Source organism: Lipomyces arxii (assembly GCF_038497795.1).
Source record: "Lipomyces arxii strain Phaff 12-163 unplaced genomic scaffold V1512scaffold_24, whole genome shotgun sequence".
Classification (NCBI taxonomy): domain Eukaryota; kingdom Fungi; phylum Ascomycota; class Lipomycetes; order Lipomycetales; family Lipomycetaceae; genus Lipomyces; species Lipomyces arxii.
The window spans coordinates 103,936-121,981 of NW_027117723.1; the positions used below are offsets into that span (position 1 = coordinate 103,936).

General features: G+C 44.4%; 8 protein-coding genes across 8 annotated transcripts; 5 read left to right on the top strand and 3 right to left on the bottom strand.

Annotated features, from left to right (window-relative positions):
- The first annotated feature begins 154 nt into the window (after positions 1-154).
- V1512DRAFT_229857 (Alpha/Beta hydrolase protein) lies at positions 155-2,265 on the top strand. Its single transcript, XM_066913927.1, has 2 exons — positions 155-643; positions 687-2,265. The coding sequence occupies exons 1-2, from the start codon at positions 477-479 to the stop codon at positions 2,089-2,091; spliced, it is 1,572 nt and encodes a 523-aa protein (XP_066769605.1). The 5' UTR covers positions 155-476; the 3' UTR covers positions 2,092-2,265.
- Positions 2,266-3,046: 781 nt separating this feature from the next.
- On the top strand, positions 3,047-4,279 carry V1512DRAFT_267391 (uncharacterized protein; the record flags this gene model as incomplete). The annotated part of the gene is made up of 2 exons (XM_066917269.1): positions 3,047-3,250; positions 3,305-4,279. The coding sequence occupies 2 exons, from the start codon at positions 3,047-3,049 to the stop codon at positions 4,220-4,222; spliced, it is 1,122 nt and encodes a 373-aa protein (XP_066769606.1). The 3' UTR covers positions 4,223-4,279.
- Positions 4,220-5,583, bottom strand: V1512DRAFT_267394 (eukaryotic integral membrane protein-domain-containing protein). The gene is made up of 2 exons (XM_066917270.1): positions 4,958-5,583; positions 4,220-4,913 (listed from the first exon to the last, which is right to left on the bottom strand). The coding sequence occupies exons 1-2, from the start codon at positions 5,455-5,457 to the stop codon at positions 4,259-4,261; spliced, it is 1,155 nt and encodes a 384-aa protein (XP_066769607.1). The 5' UTR covers positions 5,458-5,583; the 3' UTR covers positions 4,220-4,258.
- On the top strand, positions 5,443-6,968 carry V1512DRAFT_267395 (WD40-repeat-containing domain protein). The gene has a single exon (XM_066917271.1). The coding sequence runs from the start codon at positions 5,538-5,540 to the stop codon at positions 6,942-6,944; it is 1,407 nt and encodes a 468-aa protein (XP_066769608.1). The 5' UTR covers positions 5,443-5,537; the 3' UTR covers positions 6,945-6,968.
- A 17-nt stretch (positions 6,969-6,985) lies between these two features.
- Positions 6,986-7,914, bottom strand: V1512DRAFT_272597 (adenylate kinase; the record flags this gene model as incomplete). The annotated part of the gene is made up of 3 exons (XM_066917691.1): positions 6,986-7,621; positions 7,677-7,729; positions 7,776-7,914. 3 exons carry the CDS (start codon positions 7,912-7,914, stop codon positions 6,986-6,988), a joined length of 828 nt encoding a protein of 275 aa, XP_066769609.1.
- Positions 7,915-8,374: 460 nt separating this feature from the next.
- Positions 8,375-9,409, top strand: V1512DRAFT_267397 (maintenance of mitochondrial structure and function-domain-containing protein). The gene has a single exon (XM_066917272.1). The coding sequence runs from the start codon at positions 8,417-8,419 to the stop codon at positions 9,338-9,340; it is 924 nt and encodes a 307-aa protein (XP_066769610.1). The 5' UTR covers positions 8,375-8,416; the 3' UTR covers positions 9,341-9,409.
- Positions 9,410-9,453: 44 nt separating this feature from the next.
- On the top strand, positions 9,454-11,291 carry V1512DRAFT_267401 (Anp1-domain-containing protein). Its single transcript, XM_066917273.1, has 3 exons — positions 9,454-9,615; positions 9,659-10,317; positions 10,359-11,291. Exons 1-3 carry the CDS (start codon positions 9,569-9,571, stop codon positions 10,982-10,984), a joined length of 1,332 nt encoding a protein of 443 aa, XP_066769611.1. The 5' UTR covers positions 9,454-9,568; the 3' UTR covers positions 10,985-11,291.
- Positions 11,292-13,438: 2,147 nt separating this feature from the next.
- On the bottom strand, positions 13,439-17,841 carry V1512DRAFT_85621 (uncharacterized protein). The gene is made up of 2 exons (XM_066918537.1): positions 17,381-17,841; positions 13,439-17,335 (listed from the first exon to the last, which is right to left on the bottom strand). Exons 1-2 carry the CDS (start codon positions 17,687-17,689, stop codon positions 13,547-13,549), a joined length of 4,098 nt encoding a protein of 1,365 aa, XP_066769612.1. The 5' UTR covers positions 17,690-17,841; the 3' UTR covers positions 13,439-13,546.
- Positions 17,842-18,046: the final 205 nt, after the last annotated feature.

Here is an 18,046-nt window from a genome sequence, read left to right on the forward strand (position 1 = left end):
TCAAACGTAGACACAATACCGGGTCAGAACGGCAAGGCGGAAAAAGAGCCCAACTAATCAAGCACTGATGTAATCCGTCACAAAATCCACCTCGTTTCAAGTATAAGCCGTAGTTAAATGACATCGAGACGACTTAACCCGGTCCGCCTTCAGAGTAGATATAGAGCTCGCATGCGCCGGAACTATTACAGTCTAAATCGAGATACTTTATAATTTCAATAGTACTATAGATATCACGTTCAACTGTTATTCCTAAGAAATTTTAAGTCATGCAAGAATAGGCTTGTCTATAAAGGTAGTGTAGATCAAATCAGAATGGCAGTGAAGCTCTACCCCGGATAACTTCAGCTGCATGCATTACTAAGGTGTCCCTAATCGGATGTTAATTTGTCGCCGATCATCGATAACGGTCTTATTACACTCCGAAAATCACTCCTGGCGCAGATGATTTTGCTGGAACATACTCGCCACTCAAGATGTCAATGGTTTTCACACATAAGCAACTTGGCGAAATGGAAGGCGTCGAACTCTGTGAAGGCAGGGTAGTGCAGTTTCGAGCAATACAGTTCGCGACTATACCTGGCAGATTTAGACAGTCTCAGCTATGTACCAAGTTGCTAAAGCATGACTTTAGGGAATATGGGTAGGTTACTCCAAAATTCTATTTTAGTGTACTAAATCTACAGCGCCGTATGTCCTCAGCCACCAATGATGGAAGGAACTGGCACGGTGTTTGGTGCAAGAGTATCTGACAGTCCAATGAAACCAAAGCAGGACGAGTATGAATGTCTGAACCTGACTGTTACTGTGCCTTTCAAGGCTTTGTCGTCTGATGAGAGTGTACCGGTACTGGTGTATATTCACGGCGGGGGTTTTTTGTTTGGTGGTGCGAATTCCGAATTTGAAAACACAGCCAAGCTGGTTGATCTTTCCGATTCTATAGGCAAGCCTATTATTTGTGTTGCGATTCAGTATCGTATGAATTATTTCGGCTTTGCCTATTCAAAAGAGTTGATTGATTATGCGACAAAGCTTGATGAACCTGCTGGAAACTACGGGATCCGTGACGTTTTAACTGCGTTCAATTGGATTCGTAAGTTTATTGATGGCTTTGGGGGCGACGCAAGGAAAGTCACAGCTTGTGGGGAAAGTGCCGGTGCTGTCGTGATATCTTCAATCATTTGCGCTGACAATCTACCAATGGAAAGGCCATTCAGTCGCGCTATATTGCAGTCAGGTATTGCCTCTACGTCTGGTGCACGGCCGCTTGAATGCCATCAAGAGATATTCGACAACGCCGCAAAGCGGTTTTTGCGCACGGGATTTTCGCAAGACAAATTGACAGTCATGCAAGAATATCCTGCAAACGACATATTTAAGCTTGAAGGGAATCCTGATGAGTTTGATCTTGCAATTGATAACATTTTATTTGACAGTCCGCTTACAACAAGTGAGGTGTGCAAGCGTATGCAAGAATGTCAATGGGTGGACGCTTTCTTAGCCGGCGACAACAAAGACGAAGGTGCTTTGTTTGCGGACATGATCTCTGGGTATGACACAAACACTGGGTTTCTCAATCACCATCTTTTTGTCGGGTTTGGAGCTGAATCCGTATCGCGAATTCCAAATATATTAGCAACGGCTGGAGTTGAGTTTGTCCCGCTAACTGGAAAAGTGTCGGACAGAGAAGAGCAAGTGCTGATCACTTTACTAGCAGGAGTTATGTTCCATGCACCTGTGTATGCTTTGATGCATTGCAGCACTAATATTAAAGGTTATTACTATCACTTTGATCGCGTCAACAATTTCGCAAACAACGGATTGCATGGTACGTCACATCATGCACTGGAGTTACTGTATCTGTTTCAGCATATTTCTTTTCAGCCTGATGTGGAGTTACGTGCAGACGAAGTCGCTGCCCAGGAAAGTCTGGGCAAAACTTGGATTGAGTTTGTGCATGGCCTAGAGCCTTGGGCGCACGATATGGTTGGAGTTTTGGATAAGAATCATTTTGAAATTTTGACTGAGAGAGAGGATATAGAGCGTCACGGTAGGCAAGTACAGGTTTGGAAAGTTATTGCTAGTCTCTAGTTATTGTCTTAATACGTTGCGAATAAACCTGTTATTCCGTTTGCGTAGGATTGAACGATGTGTCGCTGTCAATTAAGCTGATTAAGTTTTCAGAATGATTTCTATGAAGATTGTTTAGACATGAAATTTACGCACGACAACCCTTTTCTTGCTCAATATATTTGATTAAATATGTCTTTTTATTCTTTTGAAGAACGCATTGCATATCAATAATGTTTGGCTATGGCATTGAATAATAACTTCATGTCGTCCCTATCTTTGATATTTGTGTGCACACCATGATTCATGAACCTCGACAGGTCACCCCTAAACATTTCTCTAAGTTGAACACCACAGTAAACTTTAATGCGCTATCATGTGATTTTTTACGTTACACAACTTGTGTCGATATTACGGTATTATCTGTCTGGCTGATGCTCTATGGCATGCTAATAGTGGGACAGAGCTATTGCAGCCAGCTTTGAAGAATTGGACGCATACGGCACCTTCAAAGCACTGTAATGCAAGTCTTTCGCCAAATGCTGAATGCAGATAGGGATCATGACAGACGTAGAGAAATTGCGCCAAAAATGTAAATTCTGATTAAATGAACAGCACAAATTGACAGCAGATGGCTCAAAGGACTTCAATCCTGCTAGTTGATAAGGACGAATGAACGTTGTAGATTAGTTAACCCTGATTATTCCTCCTAATCGAGCGTTTAGATTCTGATTATATTCAGCTAACCTTGAATGATTGTCCACCAAAGTCATAGGTTGGATACTGATGGTATCAGAGTGTGATACCTGGTCGGAGACCAGTGAGCGCCTATTCTTACACAAATTGGTCTTACTAATCAGATATTAACTATTTATTTTCTATTATAAAAGCTTTTTTATTATACAAACATCATACCAATTAAACAGTATAGAATATTCACAATGACCAGAGCAGCGAGGTCATTATAAGTGTCTTCATGAACTTGATGTGCCCCAGGAAGAGAATTATGAAATTTGAGCCTCACTATATTTTTTTGAGCTTTTCAACTTCGATGCTCCGATTTCCCATACTATTCAAACATCATCACCACATTAGACAATTCAGTAAAATGTCCAATCCAGCACTTGATTTACTTTCAAAGACATTTGCATCGTCGATGCTTCTCAACGCGGATCCTGACGTACGTGAGCTTTGGAAAGTGTGAAAAAGAAGAAGAGTACTGACGAGAACGAAGCAAGTCAACGCTGCTATTCAAAAGCTGTTGCCTCAGTTGACTCCTGAGCAGGAATCTCAGCAAGGTGAACTATTCACACTGTCTGAGTCATTTCCGGAATCTGCTCCGGCAATCGCCGAAGCGTTGAAGTCAAAGAAGTTCCTTCTTGGGACTGACAGCCCGTCTTTGGTGGATTTGATTACGTATGCGCGTGTGAGGGCGCCGGTTCTTAGCTGGTCGGCAGATCAGTACAAGTCTAATACTCCAATTGTGCTGTGGGCTGACCGGGTACAGAAGTCTGATATTTTCAAGAAACAAAATGTACCTGTGGAGCAATTGATCAGCCTTGCGCCATTGTCTGCTGGTAAAGCAGCCAAGCCAAAGAAGGAGAAGGGGCCTAAACCGCAGCCTGTAAAGAAGGAGGCTACCGTCATGAGCCCAGCAATGATTGACTTCCGAGTCGGATTCATTCAGAAGGCTGTTAAGCATCCCGACGCTGATTCACTCTATATGTCTACAATCGACATGGGAGACGACAGTGGCCCTAGAACCGTGTGTAGTGGACTGGTGAAGTACATTCCCATTGAGGACATGCAGCAGCGATACGTGATTGTTGTTGCTAACTTGAAACCGGTCACGATGCGCGGCGTCAAATCAGAAGCGATGGTGTTGTGTGCCGCCAACGAAAGCGAGGTCGAGTTTACTATCCCCCCTGAAGGATCGAAAGCTGGTGACAAAATTTTCTTTGACGGCTTCGATGGTACGCCCGAGGTGCAATTAAATCCCAAGAAAAAGATCTTTGAGACTTTGCAGCCAAATTTTACTACTAACGACTCTCATGAAGTAGTGTTCAAAGACGATGCCGGTGAACATAAACTTGTCAATAAGGCTGGCAAGATTGTCTACGCACCTACGATTGTAGGTGCTGAAGTACGATAAATTGTGTAGCAGTTTATTCAAAAAAATACATATACATTAACCCTCGGTATCATCAGGTACAAAATTTGTTTCTCCCAACCCACCACTTTCCTTCTTTACTTGTGACAATCGTTGGTCCAGTGCCTTCAATGCGAGCGCGCGCCGCCGTTCTGCTTCTGCTCTTACACTGCCAGGCAGGGGAGCTACGAACCGCTGTCTGAATTGTCCGTTGCGTAGATTAGACGTTTCAATGTCTTGCTGTGAAAACGGCGTGCATAGTCGTATAGATACCAAAAATGCGAATGCTCTGTTTGAAATAAACGAAATTACAGGTGCAATTGCGTCAGGAAAAAAGTTTGCCATTGAAAACGTGTCAGAGGCGTCGCCTCTGGTCGAGACCACGTTCGCCATGCCCGAATCTGCCTGGCCTGCTGTGACTGGCGGAGGCAGAAATTCGCCTCCAGAAACAAGAGTTCGATAAAATCGTAAATAAATCCAAGCTGTGAAGAAGCCAGACCAAGATAGAAGTGCATTCACTGGTTGACCGAGGAACCCAAACACTGTGCTTGTGAGTAAGTACAACGCCGGAAGATGTTTCACGCGAATCTTAATAATTCCTCTGAATAAGACAATCGTGTGTTCTGGTACAAGCTGTTTGAACGCAACAAGAAACCCAGATTGTAAGGCAAGTCCGCCTGAGATAGTAGTGAATCTGCTAATTAGCAACCATTTTACAGCAGAAAAGCGAGTGCTCACTGATAGTTTGCATTCTTGGTGATGACAAATGCAACGATAAAAATGATAAATACGACGAAATTTGGAATTGACGAGACGAGCAGCAGGAACTTTGCCAGTTCTCGTGATCCCCATACTCGTTCACAGTATCTTGCACCATAGAACAACGTAGCCAAAGTAGCGACCAAAGACAACAAGTTTAGTTCAACATATGCAGCAGTAAAAAACGCCCACGGAAACACAATTGACTGAGCTGGAACAACAGTCAAATAGCTCACAAAGATAGACGAGAATTCGATTTGTTTACCAGGTTTAGCAGCAGACAAGGCAAAATAAGCTGAGTATCGGATAATACCGACGACGACCGAGACCACAGTTGAAAACGCAAGAACAGCCTTTGTTAAAGGCGGGATTGTTACGCGTAGCATCGCGCTCGCTGTTTGATAGTGACTACTTTTGTGAGCTGGCGGTCTACTTTGTATGCATTTTGGCAATGAGATGAGGGTGTGTGTTAAATGCATAGTGGTTGTTCATATACGCAGAATGCAACAACTCAAACACTGTGCTCAACGTGCTAAAACTATCGTCACTCCAAAATCAAATGTCCGTCACGTCGAACGAGCTCAATTACTTGATTTGGAGATATTTACAAGAAGCAGGACTCGCGGGAACATGTGACGCGTTTGAACACGAGACCGAAGTCGACTCGCTTGATCAGCAACTTGGGCCTGTGACACCCGTAGGGCAATTGGTGAATGTTTTGCAAAAGGGTGTTCATTACATGCAATTAGAAGCGCTGCTCACTGATGAAGACACGACAAAGCATAGATCGAATGTGCTTGGAGATCTGTCAATGCTGGCCGAAGCTGCCGAATCGCGTAATGAACAAACAAAGAAGTCAAAGACTTTTCATACTCGGACTATGAGCGTAGCCCCTGATTCATTATTTCAAGCACGGTCAAAAGAAAAGAATATTGTTAATCTTGATGTTGCTGCGGCAACAGATTGTGTGTGGTCTCCAGACGGGACCTTACTAGCTGTTGCTTCAATAGGGATTGTTTACATATATAAGTTTATAGACAATGTCCCGAACGCTATAAGCATCACGGTGGAAGCAAACGAGATTTCATGTATTATACTGTCAAATACTGTGCTGGCTATAGGAACGTTCAGTGGGGACGTGCTGGTATATCCAATTGCTGATGTAAATAAGAAATATACCCTTGAAGGTGTGCATCTGTCGCCTGTGTTGTCAATCGATTTTGTAATTGCACACAACAGAAATATGATAATCGCTATCGACTGTCTACGAACCGTTGGCGTGTGGGACTGTGATACTGGTGCACGAATCTCGAGTCTACAAGCTGATAACTTGAGCACCGTGACAGATACAATCTCAGACGTCAAAGTACTCACAGACAAACGGCTGCTTGCGACAACGACGGGAAAGAACGGGTCGATTAATCTTTACAGTCTATCGCCATTAGCAAAGTTTAAACGTCTAAAAGGACACACAGAGGTTGTTAACGTGTTATGCTACAGACCGGCGTCCGAGTTGTCACGAGAATTGTTCGTATCTGGTTCGCAAGATCATAGTGTCAGAGTATGGGACCTCGAAACGATGTCGACAAAATTCATACTCGAAGGACATCAGACTGGTGTGATTGCACTAAAACTGTGCAGAAATGTTGAACAAAGGGACATTCTCGTCTCTGGAGACGTTGCAGGCAGATTGCGGATATGGGATCTTAAAACAGGTGCTACAATTGGCAAGATAGAATACAGCTATCCTGTGTTTGCGTTTGATATCGTCAGTCTATCGTTTGGACCCAGACTTTACACTGGATCAAAAGATGGAGTAGTCAACATGTGGGAGATAGATGAGTCCGCGCACATAAAGCGGAGTTCTGTCTACGATGGTCTAGGCGGGATTACAGGGATAACCGTCAACACGAACAATCAACTAGCAGTTGCTGGCCGCACTCGAAGCTGTGTATTAATAGACTAGATTATATAATACAATAATCACGACTTTTATTATTAAAGCGATTATTTCTTTGTCAGCTCAAGAAATATGTTACGGCGTTCGTCAAAACGCTGTAGAACTCTGCGGGTAAGATAATGCTCGAGTCCAACAGAGGGCTGGATCGCGAGCGAAACCGCGTCGGGCTTCTGGGACGCGTCGATGCCGGTCCAGATTGACTTTTCCTTGTAGAAAGCGGCAATAGGCTCCGTCTGTGCGTGGTATGTGACCAGTCGCTTGCTGAGCGCGGCTGCGTTGTCATCCGAACGCTGGATGAGGGCCTCACCGGTGACGTCGTCCGTCATGGCCTTCTTTGGCGGGTTGAACTCAGTATGGTACGACCGGCCGGACGCAGGATGTACGAGTCTGCCGGTGATACGGGAAACCAGCAGGGAATCGTCAATCACGAGCTCAATGGCTCTAGTCAGTGGGGTCTTGCGTGACTCAAGCATTTCGTCGAGTTTCTCTGCCTGGGGGACAGTACGTGGGAATCCATCGAGAATGAAACCGTCTTTGCAGATCGGGTTGTTTGTCAATTCGTCCTTGATGATGTTGATCATAATCCCGTCCGAAACTAGACCACCCTTATCCATGATGTCTTTTGCTTGCTTTCCAAGTTCAGTTCCTCTTGTGACGTGTGATCTCAGGATATCTCCGGTAGACTGTATATTAGTATATATTAGTATATATTTATAAACATCAGATATAATCACATACCAAATGACAAGCATTGAAGAACTTGGACAGAACAGGGGCCTGTGTTCCCTTTCCTAAAACTGATCAGCTCAATTCAATTTAAACGCAATATTACAGTACCTGCTCCGGGAGGTCCCATCAAGACCAGTCCAACAGGCGAAGGAGAAGGCAACTCAGTCTTAAAAGTCTCTTTCAGGGTTGGAATTGGCTCAAGTCCGTACTTGACAAGACTCTTGAACTCGGATTCAGGCACAAACATAGCCCAAAATGCAGCCAGTTCAACTGAAGGACCTTTTGAGCTCAATTGACCGCTCACAGGCTTTAGAATGTCGACTTTGTCAGAACTCATTGTTGCTTTTTTATATCGTACGATTTTAAGAGAAAACAGCGGAATTGAGTGTTAATTTTTGTGAGTGGGAAGAAACAAATTCTGTCGGGTGCACGGAGAGCGAGCCAGTCAGAGTCTCAGGCGTCGGAGGCAAAGCGCACAACGGATTTTTTAAGGTGGATTTTACTAATTTGGGCCTTTTAAATGGTATTTTGTATTTATTTTACATTCCCTGTTTTGTATATGGGTCTTTATCCCACATCATCCCGCGCATTCATCTACAACTGCCTATTCAAGCATTATTCTGCCTGTTCTAGTAGTACTAGGGTAAGGGTGATATTACTTTGGCAGGGTAACTTCTCGAACACCGTCGACGCATCGTTATTACAGTGAGTGGTAAGAGGACTCAGTAGTATACCACACAACACACAAAATGCCAGCGAGTACGACAGAAACAATCACGCTGGCGAGTCAGACTACGACAGTGGCACCTCTGGTTTTGCTCTCAGTGGTGGATCACTACAATCGAACAGTCAAAGGCACAAAAAAGCGCGTTGTGGGTGTATTACTCGGTCAAGCTGGTGGAAGTATCGTTAAGGTCACAAACAGTTTTGCAGTTCCGTTTGAAGAGGACGATAAAGATCCTTCAGTTTGGTTTTTAGATCACAACTATGTTGAGATGATGAATGATATGTTCAAAAAAGTCAACGCAAGAGAGAAACTGATTGGATGGTACCACACTGGTCCTAAACGACAGACCGCAGATCTTGAGATTAACGATCTGTTTAAGCGATATTGTCCAAATCCACTTTTGGTGGTGGTTGATGTTCATCTTAAGAGCATCAATGTTCCAACTGACGCGTACTTCGCAGTCGAGGAAATCAAAGACGATGGAACCACAACTTCACGCACATTTGTTCACATTCCATCTGTGATTGAGGCAGAAGAAGCAGAGGAAATTGGTGTTGAGCATTTACTGCGTGATATCAGAGACGCCGCAGTTGGTACTCTTTCAACAAGACTTACATTGCAACTTCAATCACTTAAAGGACTTCACCATAGACTATCTGAAATCAGCACTTACTTAGCCAAAGTTGTCTCGGGTGAACTACCAATTAACCACGTCATTTTGTCCAAACTTCAAGACATGTTCAATCTTTTGCCGAACTTGTCAACTCCCTCAGCTGAAGCAAAGGCAAAGGCGATTGAAGGCTCGGATTCAGAATCAAGCGAACTGGCAAGATCATTCACAATCAAGACAAACGACGAAATGATGACAATCTATTTGAGCTCACTCATCAGAGCAATCATAGCATTTCATGACCTCATTGAAAATAAGATCGAATCTGCTGCTTGAAGTTGTGTAATGTACATATATGAATCATACTCCCGTCTCGTAGTTAACCCTGTTCAAACCCTGACTGCCTAAGAATTTCGTACACTCTGAGCCGCTCACCATGAAGCATTGAGCTTGAACGCAGTTCTTACGGTGTTTTGTTTTATGTGTCGATGAACGTCTAATTAGTGTTCTTAAATCTGCTCAACTCGCCGTCTTTGATTTATTCCCCGGTGCGCGTGAGCAGACATGCGGTGGGTGATTCACAACAAAAAGTCTGACGACCGTCTCAGCCGGTCAGTATCTGATTAGTCATTTAGAAGTCCGCTTATTGATTAGATATAATAACTACACCATCAATGGGAAGTATACACGATCACCCCTTTCACGTATCACAAGGACTTTGATTACGTCTGGTTTGTTCCTGCTCGTGGTACTTTATCTATTGCTCAGGAAGGCTTCTCCAAAAAGAATAACTTTTCCAGCCGATGCAAACGTCTCGTTTTATGATCTATCAGACTCTCGCTCAACTCCGGACGCGATTGACCGTGACGAGCATGTATTAGTCTGCATTCCGCTTCGTGATGCAACTCCGTACATCCCAATGATGTTGTCCCATCTTGTTAATCTGACGTACCCACATGCTCTGATCGACATTGCATTTTTAATTTCGGATTCAGCAGATAACACACTCACTGTCCTGCTTGATGCTCTCGCAAGATTGCAGACTAGCGAGGACGCGTACCAGCGGTTCCGCGAAATCACAATTGTTGAGAAGGATTTCGGACAAATCGTCGGCCAAGGGTTTACAGACAGACACGGTTTCGCGGCTCAAGGACCTCGACGCAAACTCATGGGTCGTGCCAGAAACTGGCTGCTTACGTCTGCACTTAAAAAAGATCACTCTTGGGTGTATTGGCGTGACGCCGATATTTTGTCGTCTCCAACCACAATCATTGAAGACCTAATGTCTCACGACCGTGACGTCATTGTTCCCAGTACGTATCCTTTATTTAATCAAGTTTTACTAACAGAAAAGACGTGTGGCGTCCATTACCAGAGTATCTAGGCGGCGAGCAACCTTACGATTTAAATTCGTGGCAGGAAAGTGAAGCCGCTCTCGAGCTCGCAAAGCAATTACCAGAAGACGCAGTTATTGTAGAAGGTTACGCAGAGTATGCGACCTGGCGACCGCATCTAGCTTACGCACGAGAGGTGGACGGTAACTCACAGGATCTGGTAGATCTAGACGGTGTTGGCGGTGTGTCTATACTGGCTAAAGCAACAGTGTTTCGCGCCGGCGCGATGTTTCCTGGTTTCGCTTTTCAGAATCATGCAGAGACTGAAGGATTCGGCAAGCTCTGTAGAGCAATGCATTTCACCGTCTCCGGGCTACCGCATTATGTCGTTTGGCACGTGTTTGAGCCATCGGCTGACGACATGGAAGCAGAGAAAGAGAAGAAGGACGAAGCACGAAAAGCTGCAGCAGCTAATGCCGCTAAGAAGAGACGTCCTAGACGTCCACGCCGGCAGAAAAAGCTGTTTGGCGAAGGTAAAAAAGAGGAGCAAAAAGATGAACTTGACAAGATACGAATCCCACAAGTGATTGACGTGGTTGACGTGTCGGAAGAGATATTACTAGAAGCAGAAGCGGATGAAGTTTAAATGGACGATCGATGACGGCGTTGGGAAGAATAAATTTGTACATTACCGCATTTTTTGTACATACATTTCTTAGATTATGTTAATGCATCATGATAAGCAAATAACAGCAAATAAGACTAAATAATGGCAATTTCATTCAGCGTCGAGTACACCACTTCGGAATCAGGGTATAAATTATTGGGGCTTTAATAACAGCCTGGGGACCGTGGGATTGAAAGCCGCACATTGGGTTCTAGGTTAAAGGATCGTGTAATATGATGGCTTAAAAGAGTATAATTAATGAAAGTAAGAAAATACATAAAATAAACTGATAAACTTAATGACATTTGAATAAAGTGTCAATAATGCATTCGTAATTGATAGCGGAAAGGAAATTAAGCGGTGGGTTTGAAGTATTGTCTTGATTGAGGGTCTTGTAGTAGGGTTTGGGGCCTATATATCCACACGTCGACTCTCAGATCAGCTCTATTTACTCTATTTACTCTTGTTCACTCTCTACATCAAGCCATCTTCCAATTTGGCTTTGATTGTGAAGGAATTGCGTTTTAGTGAACGCTGATTTTGTTTAGTTTTTTTTCTCTGTTTGCTGCTTTGTGTACTGTAAAGTTTCGTTAAATTTGAGATCTGCTCGCCAAAACATTCTGTATTTACTTGAAATCTGTTTGTTCCTCTTTATTACATATGCTTTATAGCATGATTTAGTTTTATACATGATCTGGTCCAACACTGGTGACTGAGAGCTACCAAACAGACTCTGTTTACATTTTTTTGGTGGCGATTTCAGTTCGGACTGGTCGCGTTGATGTCGTCAAAGTACAAGAAGCCTCTCCCCCCGTTCGGTCACATACTTATCTCTCTTCCCGAGGCATCGTTTCGCGTTGATGTCGTCAAAGTACAAGAAGCCTCTCCCCCCGTTCGGTCACATACTTATCTCTCTTCCCGAGGCATCGTTATCAACCACACGTACTACAAAGTCCTTGGCCTATCAATAGTGGTGATTTGCGTCAACTTTGGCTGTAAGGTAAGTATCTCCATTTCTTATTCACTATGCACTTATCTAACTTCGCTTTAGTGGGAGCGCTCTCTAATTTTGGAGATCTCTGTGGACCGTTCCTATTATATGCACGAATTTGTTGTTCGGGATTTTTGAGTGGTGCAAAAGGCAGACTTAACACCGATTCCTTAACATAGTGTCTGGCCCTGTGGTTTGTTGCGAAGGAGGGATGCTGATGGTCGATACTATGGAACCAGATTCAATGTGCTGTTGATAGGATGCGGTTTTCGGGCTGGATTGTCTCGCTGTCTCGTGGGACTGGCATTCGGATTTGATCTCGGTGATGGCGCGGACCTCTTCAGAATATTCATCGGCGCTGGACCCCACGATCGGGCTCCTTCGTTGCCTTGCCTTCTTGGCCCGGTATTTGGATTTGAGTCTGGGTGTGGTACGGACCTCGTGCGGTCTATAATTTGTTGGACCCCAGTGTCGTTATCATTCTGCGTTTACGTTCCTTTGTTGGTAAAGCTTTGGCTCTGTTGCAACCTTGTATTTTGCGCGGTATAGTCATTCTGGGAAATTACGCTGATCTAGGTCTTCTGCCGGCTGTGGCTTTCCAGAGGGTCAGTGGCTGGTCCATCGTGTACAAGGTGTAAGATTTGGTGCTGGTGGTTTCATTAACTAGTTTATCGTCTTGCGTACTATCAGTCAAGGTAGCGCCAAGGACAGTGACGCTGGTGTGTATAATGCGTACTTGTTAAACATACAACTAACACACACGAGTAGGGATGCACTCGTTCCGGTGTGGCAACATGTTTTGTGCAGCATATGTATGAATCTGAAAGTGATGCCATGACATTTCAATTGTATAATTTAATCTTGAGCTTGCGCGTCATGCGTTCTTGCTGTTTTACATCAAGTAGTTTTTGAACTCTCACGCCATGCGTACATGAATGGTTTCAATAATAACCTAGAGTCGTTCAGCTGTTGTTATGTTTTGTCTCTGGCTTGTATGTTCGTCTGTTTGCCTGCGCCGGTGTACTTGTATGCTTGTCTTCTTGTGTTTGATGTGTGTATGTTTTAGTGCCGTTCGTCATGCTTGTGCTTTCAGTATACCAGTTCACTATGTTGTGAAGCGTTGGGTTTTTTATGAAGCAGAGTTATAAGATGTTTTTACCAAGTCAGCGAGTAAAAGTGTTTTTTATGTCCTTTGTTAGTCCATTTATAACACACCTCTATGAGTTAATTACCAGGTCTAGCTATGTCATGAGTATGTAGATACTCACAATCTTACGCGGTGTGGGTACGCACACAACGCGTTACTACCGGGACTGAACTCAGTAACATTTACACATGTGAAGCATCTTTTGGATAAAGCTGACATGCTAATATCTTACCATTCAACGGTTAGTATAAAAAGGCTTGTAGGGTCTCAGCAAAAAATAATTTTAGTGATACATTGAGTTATAACTTACAAAACTGTCGCAAGCAGGTAATAGCTTGTACAAGGTGAAAAGTTGTTTACGCGAACTTCACGTTCAATATGAGCAATACCAAGTATATGTACATCAAAACATTCTCAAATCGTAATATATATAATTTGCTGCCCCCGGTGTATCAGACGGTGGCGGCGGAGGTGGTCGTCTGGACGACGGCGAAGTTGAGAGTGCCCGTGCAGGACTGTATTCTCCTTCTGAAATGTGGTGCATCATAAAGCTATCAGCCGTTGGACTTTCTGACGAGTACGGCACTGCGACCGCTGGCCGGTTCAGCCAGCGATTCTTAACACTCTGGAAAAAGATGCGCAGTTCTTCGGGTCTGTTCTGTAAAAAGTTTATGGTTTCTTGCCGCACGTCTTCCGGGTCAACAGTTTGGCTTGTGGTAGACGATGATGCCACTGGTGAGCCACCGGATTTGCTTCCTGCCAACGGGTTTCGCACAATCAAGAACTCGCCTGTTTCTGGGATTAATTCGGCCAGTGTCGCGCCTGTTTTGTGCACGTACTGGGAGTACTTGAAATACGGCTTGCCCCACGAATACACAATGTCGACTTCATTTTGCGCCTCTACAAGCGCGGCAGCGGCGTCGGTATCAAGCACGTAGTCTAGTCTAGCGAGCGCCTGCTTGTGATAAAACATTTTATCCGACAGAACCGGATCTGCTGCCTCTGGAAGCTCGACCGCGACCGGCGGATCGACTGAAAACTTGACCCGTGCTATCGACGCAAACGGATCAATATCTTCAAGCGCACACGCTTCCACAACCGGTACCTCGACCAGTTTCAGTCCTGACCGGTCGCATATCCGGCTCCAGTGCGCAATGGTTTCCTCGATGAACTTGGGCGTCGTATTTAGCCACGTCAGCTGGACGTGGTAGCAGGACTCCGGATTGTGCAGTCTGTCGTAGTGCAGTGTGACGAGCTCTCGGCGATACGACTTGTGCTGCGGGTCGACATCGATCTTGATCGACCGACTGAGCTCGATTCTGGGCCGCAACTGTGGAGATGTCGGCACCGCAAACTGCTGAGAGTGCTTACCCCAGTCCGAGTCGAGCGACATGGTTGAGTCTGCAAGTGGATCTGTACTCGTGTCGATACTATCTGCCACTCTGCTACTGTGATTTTGTGTGTTTGTCAATGACGATGACGTCGTCGTTAGCGAAACCATCGACTCTGAAAGCGACGCTACACTATTGATCATGCCGGTACTGCTCGATCCAGCCTGACCGCCTCGGATTGATGCAAACCAATTTGTCTTCTGTGTTGGAATCGCACTTACCGAACTGTACTCGGGGTTAATCTGGTAAAAGTAGTGACCGTCCAGAAACGAATGACGGTGCTCGACGTGGTGAAACAGTTCAAGCTGCATCAGTTCGTTACCGTATTCGACTGCATCTTCTGGTGTGTCAATGTCTTTGAAATTGTGCAACAGCCATGCGGCTAAATCGGACCCAACAAAACAATGCTGATGCAGCTTCCAATGCCATCGACGATCCACAAGTCGAATACCTTTGTCGCCCTGTATTTCCTGAGCTAGCACATTTAATTTGATTGTCCGATCAAACCGTTCTGACGCCTTCGTGATCAACGAATCTTTCCTCCGTAAGCCTTCCTTCTCGTCTTCACCGGCACTTTCAACCAGTTGTGCAATGAAAGCAGATAAATCGCCAGTGTAAAACTTGAGTTCAGGCACAGTCGCTTTATTTTTGTTATCCCGATTCCGCCTCAGCTCTTCTGGTCCTCGATATTTCTCTCGGTGGAAAATTTCGTTGAGCTTACGCAATCCGTCAAGTCTGATTTCTTCAGAGTTCATCTTGTCGACCGTCATTTCTGGTGGCCGAAGCTGAAGCTGCAAATGACGACTGCTTTGCAACTCAGTAGGAATAAGCACAAACCGAGACCGATAGAAGCGTGACGGGTCAGGATGTAGATCGCTACCGCAAAGAAACTGATCAAGCTGTTTCCAGTTGTAGTCTTGACTGTGGCCGCCTGGAAATCGGACAGTTCTGGTTTTGTACTCGGAATCGTGAATAGTTTGGACCAATGGTTTGTAAATAATGTCTTGTTCTAGCTGCGGATTCTGGTTTTTGCGCTTGAAGACCTGGACAGAGACCGTGTTTGAGAAGGTGCAACTTAAGCGTTGAATTTGTGTACCCATCGAAAGATATACACGGACACCGGTGCAGTCTGATGGGATTTCTTGCATGATGCCACTCGGATTCGGGTTCTCGGCGCTTAAACGTTCGATTTCCTGTACAATTACACCAAGCACAATTTGAAACCCCAGACCAATTCTGACCGACACCATCTCTCGCATAGTCGACTGCAATGCACTGTTTGTATCGCCTTCAGTAGCTGTATCTGGGTCGATTGCGATGCTGTACGAGTCAGACCAGTAGTCTCTGTAAAACTCGTCGGGCGAAGGGAAGACTTCTGTAGTAATTGGGAGAGCTGCGGGCGCAATTATCGACTTCCATTTGACTGACCGGTTCTGTGTTCTCCGAGGGTAGATGTGTTTCCAGTTGCCGTGCAGTACGGCACTCATCTTCTCTTCTTCTGTTGGATTTGATGGGTTCAGAATTGTGGTCCAGAGTGGATTGTCATCCCGAAAATTTCGTCCGCTTTGCCTAATGTTCTCCGAATCTCGGTGTGTATTGTCGTTGTTTGTTAAACATATCATTGCCTTACCGTCATACTCGTCCATGTACTTCTCAAGGTTTGCAGTCTCGACCGAATGTAAATAGTCTACGCTGATCGCACTCAACTCGTTCTCCATGACGCCCATCATTTGGATTTCGTAGATTCGGCACCGAGGAGCCCAGTGTGTTTCTCCGCCGTTCGACGGAGTTGATTTCCAAAATGAGACATCGATCCAATGAGGCATGCAGTGTATAACGTTTTGGTACGCGTCGCGGTATCGGAACAAAGGTACAGCATGTAATGGCATTCGTGGGAGGCATACAAGATCGATACTCAAGCCCGCAACCATGAGGTTTTGAGTCGTACGTTGGAGTAAGTCTGCTTCAACATCAAAAATTCCGGACCCTGGAGATACCACAACTGTCTGCAAGTTTCCACGTAGACTGTCGTCTGTAATAAGTTCTTTTGACGCTTGTGTGGCGGCAACATTAATCGCTTCGAGTAAATTACCTTTAACTGCTGGACACAGTGTTCCCGATATCTGCGGTGTTCCGTCTTCGGACAGTCGTACTAACACATTTTTCTGAAAAGTCGTGTACGCTCTGCGAAGCGCTGCCATTATACCTGTCCAGTCCGACACTTTCATACGGTCAACTACAATCCGGAAATGATCTCTAACATTTCGACCCCGAACGCCATGAGGTAAGGAGGATGCAGTCAAGCTTAAGTCAATGCTGGTAAACATAACTATAGTAACCAAATGATGTGTGTCTGCTTCACGCCATTGTTGGAACAGTTGTGGAAGATAAGAATTTATGACTTTTTGGAAGTAGCTCTCGCCAGTGTCGTCAAAATACCACATCTCTCGAGACATTTGCAGAAAAATTAGATACCGAAGAGATTGCGACCGAAAAACTGCTTTTGTGTCAGGTCCAACAAAGGCCATTCTTGTTTGGCGACCATTTTTATGAATAGTGTTAATGTTGACCTTTAGCATCTTGACAAATTCAATAGATTGACCGTCATAGATACAGTTTCCCACTAGAGCAGCCGGTAAGCGCCACATGTCAGTTCGAGTCAGATATAAGTCTTTGATGTAGAATGTAAGAAGATCGGCTTCTGCAGCTTGACGCTCAAGAACTCGTATGGTAACATTTCTGGACCCGCGATGAAGAGCCAGTCTTCCTGAACCTGACAGAACTGACATTTGTAATGGTGACTGTAACTTGTTAGTTCATTGCACAATGCAAACGAAGTGACTCACGTTTGTAGTCGCTAGTTTGTTTTTAATATCTGTACTATGGAATTTCAAGACAAACATTTCGAGCAATTCACCACTGTGAGTCAGTACTTCACAAACGTTTCCTTCTTTTGCGCCTATAAGCAAATTTTCTTCTATGACAACTGGATCAGTAGTCACCCGTTCATCGTGGAATCTGAAAGTAACGTCTACCGTTTGAGGTGAACGGTGGTGGTGAACTTGTATACTACCGATAGATGGAGATAGATCTCCGTTACTACCCTCTAGTGAGGAAGCCGCTGAGAAAGACTTTGATGCAGGTGAAGATAGCATTGTATAATAAATTGTAAGTGTTGAAAGATTCCAAAAACGACCGTAGTTTGTCGCATATAATTGCTATGGACGAGTTTTTGACGTCCCAAAAATAAAAGTATTACTCCAACATTTGTGCCAATGCTTTACTTAAACTGAGAGTATGGCGACAGCTTGTAGACTGACTAGATGAGTATGAGCACAATATAATACTTCGTAATCCTTGCTACAGACAAGCTAAAAACTCCGCAATCTTTAATTTTAGTGAAAGAAATATTCAAGCATTTATTAGCAGTAATTTCATTCAGTTTCAAACAGTCTGGCTGTAATAGCAGTGGATAGTATAGAAAAAGTAGAACGTATAAATCAACGTGTCAA

Bases quoted from the DNA above. Each gene is read 5' to 3' on its own strand.
- V1512DRAFT_229857 (XM_066913927.1), top strand. From the start codon at position 477: ATGTCAATGGTTTTCACACATAAGCAACTTGGCGAAATGGAAGGCGTC. The intron at 644-686 runs GTAGGTTACTCC...CTAAATCTACAG, and splicing joins CATGACTTTAGGGAATATGG to CGCCGTATGTCCTCAGCCAC.
- V1512DRAFT_267394 (XM_066917270.1), bottom strand. From the start codon at position 5,457: ATGCATTTAACACACACCCTCATCTCATTGCCAAAATGCATACAAAGT. The intron at 4,914-4,957 runs GTGAGCACTCGC...GCTAATTAGCAG, and splicing joins ACCAAGAATGCAAACTATCA to ATTCACTACTATCTCAGGCG.
- V1512DRAFT_267395 (XM_066917271.1), top strand. From the start codon at position 5,538: ATGTCCGTCACGTCGAACGAGCTCAATTACTTGATTTGGAGATATTTA.
- V1512DRAFT_267397 (XM_066917272.1), top strand. From the start codon at position 8,417: ATGCCAGCGAGTACGACAGAAACAATCACGCTGGCGAGTCAGACTACG.
- V1512DRAFT_267401 (XM_066917273.1), top strand. From the start codon at position 9,569: ATGCGGTGGGTGATTCACAACAAAAAGTCTGACGACCGTCTCAGCCG. The intron at 9,616-9,658 runs GTCAGTATCTGA...CTTATTGATTAG, and splicing joins TCTGACGACCGTCTCAGCCG to ATATAATAACTACACCATCA. The intron at 10,318-10,358 runs GTACGTATCCTT...CTAACAGAAAAG, and splicing joins CCGTGACGTCATTGTTCCCA to ACGTGTGGCGTCCATTACCA.
- V1512DRAFT_85621 (XM_066918537.1), bottom strand. From the start codon at position 17,689: ATGCTATCTTCACCTGCATCAAAGTCTTTCTCAGCGGCTTCCTCACTA. The intron at 17,336-17,380 runs GTGAGTCACTTC...AACAAGTTACAG, and splicing joins ACAAACTAGCGACTACAAAC to TCACCATTACAAATGTCAGT.